At 47.5% G+C, this 2,341-nt stretch overlaps 1 protein-coding gene across 1 annotated transcript; it reads left to right on the top strand.

Annotated features, from left to right (window-relative positions):
* Positions 1-397: 397 nt before the first annotated feature.
* On the top strand, positions 398-1,522 carry LOC308292311 (relaxin-3 receptor 1-like; the record flags this gene model as incomplete). The annotated part of the gene is made up of 1 exon (XM_080734627.1): positions 398-1,522. One exon carries the CDS (start codon positions 398-400, stop codon positions 1,520-1,522), a length of 1,125 nt encoding a protein of 374 aa, XP_080590753.1.
* Between the last annotated feature and the right edge of the window lie 819 nt (positions 1,523-2,341).

Genomic DNA, 2,341 nt, shown 5'->3' with positions numbered 1-2,341 from the left:
ATCTACATGCTCACAACACCTCACGTTGCGAGGCGTTGTGAGCATGTAGATCTGCTATTTTCACAATAGAACCGTGTTATACAAAATGTAATGCCTCAACTCTTAGTGCTCGTCAGGGTGGGTGGGTCCCCAGTTAAAATATGATTATTTTGGGGGTCGCAATTTGCATTCTCTTTTCTAAGGTAATGTATTCACTGTCTGCACTGTCTACAGTAATAATTTCCTTTTTCCTTGCAGGGACTAATGACTGCCAGAAAGTAACGAGCCAAGCAAAACATTCATCAGAACGTAACCAGACAACATTAATCTGTATATTTTTTGGCACAATTAGAGGCACAAGTATAAAAAGAGAAACCACTTTGGTTTGGCTACTTTAACCATCAAGACGATTACAGAAATGTCTGACTTCTTCGACAAGCTCAACAGATGCAGTGAAGAGCCGCCGTGCAATGATTCTCATTTCATTTACAACACCACCTTTTATGACCTGAGTTTTCCTGGCGACGGCTCCGCCTGGCTACGGACGGTCATCTCTGTGGTCTACTCTGTTGTGGCTATAGCTGGGATGCTGGGGAACCTCTTGGTGATGTACCTGCTGTATTCCACACACACCATCACCAAGGGCACCATCAACCTCTTTGTGTTCAACCTGACTGTGGCTCAACTGCTTTTTTCCTTGGCCCTGCCATTCTGGGCGGTAGACATTGCACTGGACTACAACTGGCCTTTTGGTTTGGCCACGTGCAAGGCCGTGTCTCTACTCACGGCGCTCAATGTCTACGCCAGCTGCTTCTTCCTGACCGCCATGAGCTTGACACGGTACTGCTCCGTGGCGACCGCCCTCCATCCTTCCGCTCCCATGTGCCGCAGCACGGTTAGCTGTTCCCAGGTGGCCGTGGTGATCATCTGGGCTGTTGCACTCGTGGCCGCCGCACCGAGAGCCATATTCGCCAAACTGAGCATTGTGGGCATGGGCAACGACACAGCGTGCCTGCTCCGCTTCCCAGATGGCACCGCTTGGCTGGGAATAAACCAGCTCCTGAGGGTGGTGCTGGGATTTCTGCTGCCCTACCTGGTCATCATCCTCTCTTATTTGCTCCTGCTGCGTTTCCTCTGCCGGCATAAAATGAAGGGGGTCAACCCGCGGCGAAAGGCCCACGTTTCGAGGTCCGTGTTGGTGGTGGTGCTTTCGTTCTGCGTGTGCTGGTTTCCGTACAACGTCCTCACCTTCTGGAGTGTCCTGATCCAGCTCGACATCGCAGACATCAGTCCCTCGTATTATTTTGTCCAAACGTACTTTTTCCCCCTGGCCAATTGCTTGGCCTTCACCAGCAGCTGCTTCAACCCGGTCATCTACTGCCTTGTGCGCAAAGAATACCGCATGGCTCTTCGGAATCTGGTGGCCATCGCCTGCCTGCGCAAAATGAATCTCAAAGAGGGCCAGGGACAGGCTCAACAATTAGCCATTCCTCTCAACACCATGGACAGTCAGACTGTCCAGTCTGACCTAAAGAGATATTAGTACAGTGTGCAGCACATTCCTAGCCTGGCATTAGCCAGACTGATAACATGGATTCACTCGCACGCTCCTCTACGGTATCAGTCTGGACTTCGGCCCATAGGCAGCAAGTATGAGAAATCAGAAAATGACCGGGCCAATCAGAGACTGTGTTTCAACTGAACAGTGTAACGCAGTCTCTGATTGGTCCGGTCATTTTCTGATTTCTCGTACTCGCTCCCTATAGGCTGAAGTCCAGACTGATACCGTGGAGGAACGTGTGAGTGAATCCATGTTATCGGTCTGGCTAATTCCAGGCTAGCACATCCCACCATTCCACCACTGAATATGACATAACACCACTTCCCATAATCTGTAGCCTATGCCATAATTTGTATGCCATAAAGCCACTTGTATTATAGAATACAACCTTTTCTGTATATTCCTCTACCTGTATTTTCTGTCTTTTTCTCAAAGGGTACAAGAACAACTTGTATCTGGTGTAAATTGTAGCTACTTGGAAACACTAATTGTTCGTTCCATTTAATGTCCTGCCAGTTCCTATGCTTGTCTCAAAGAACCCTAACCCTTGTACAGTGAAACTGTTAGTTTTTGAGTTGTATCTATCTTTAAAGGGAGAATAAGGAATATGGTTACATAAAGTTTTGACTTGAGTCCCTGCTGTCGAGGACATAACTTCAGCTTTAGAGCAAGTATTCACTAAAGAACTGTGGGTTGGTCTGAGATATGTTGGCTATACGTCACTCATCTGTGGTTTATGCTTATGTTTTTTAGTTTTGTGGTCTCTATATGGTGTGAACTTCATTTGTTTATTTTATAAGC

Source organism: Nannobrachium achirus (assembly GCF_963921795.1).
Source record: "Nannobrachium achirus genome assembly, chromosome: 10".
Classification (NCBI taxonomy): Eukaryota; Metazoa; Chordata; class Actinopteri; order Myctophiformes; family Myctophidae; genus Nannobrachium; species Nannobrachium achirus.
The sequence above is the reverse complement of the archived record's forward strand: the minus strand, read 5'-3'. Positions and strand labels throughout refer to the sequence as shown.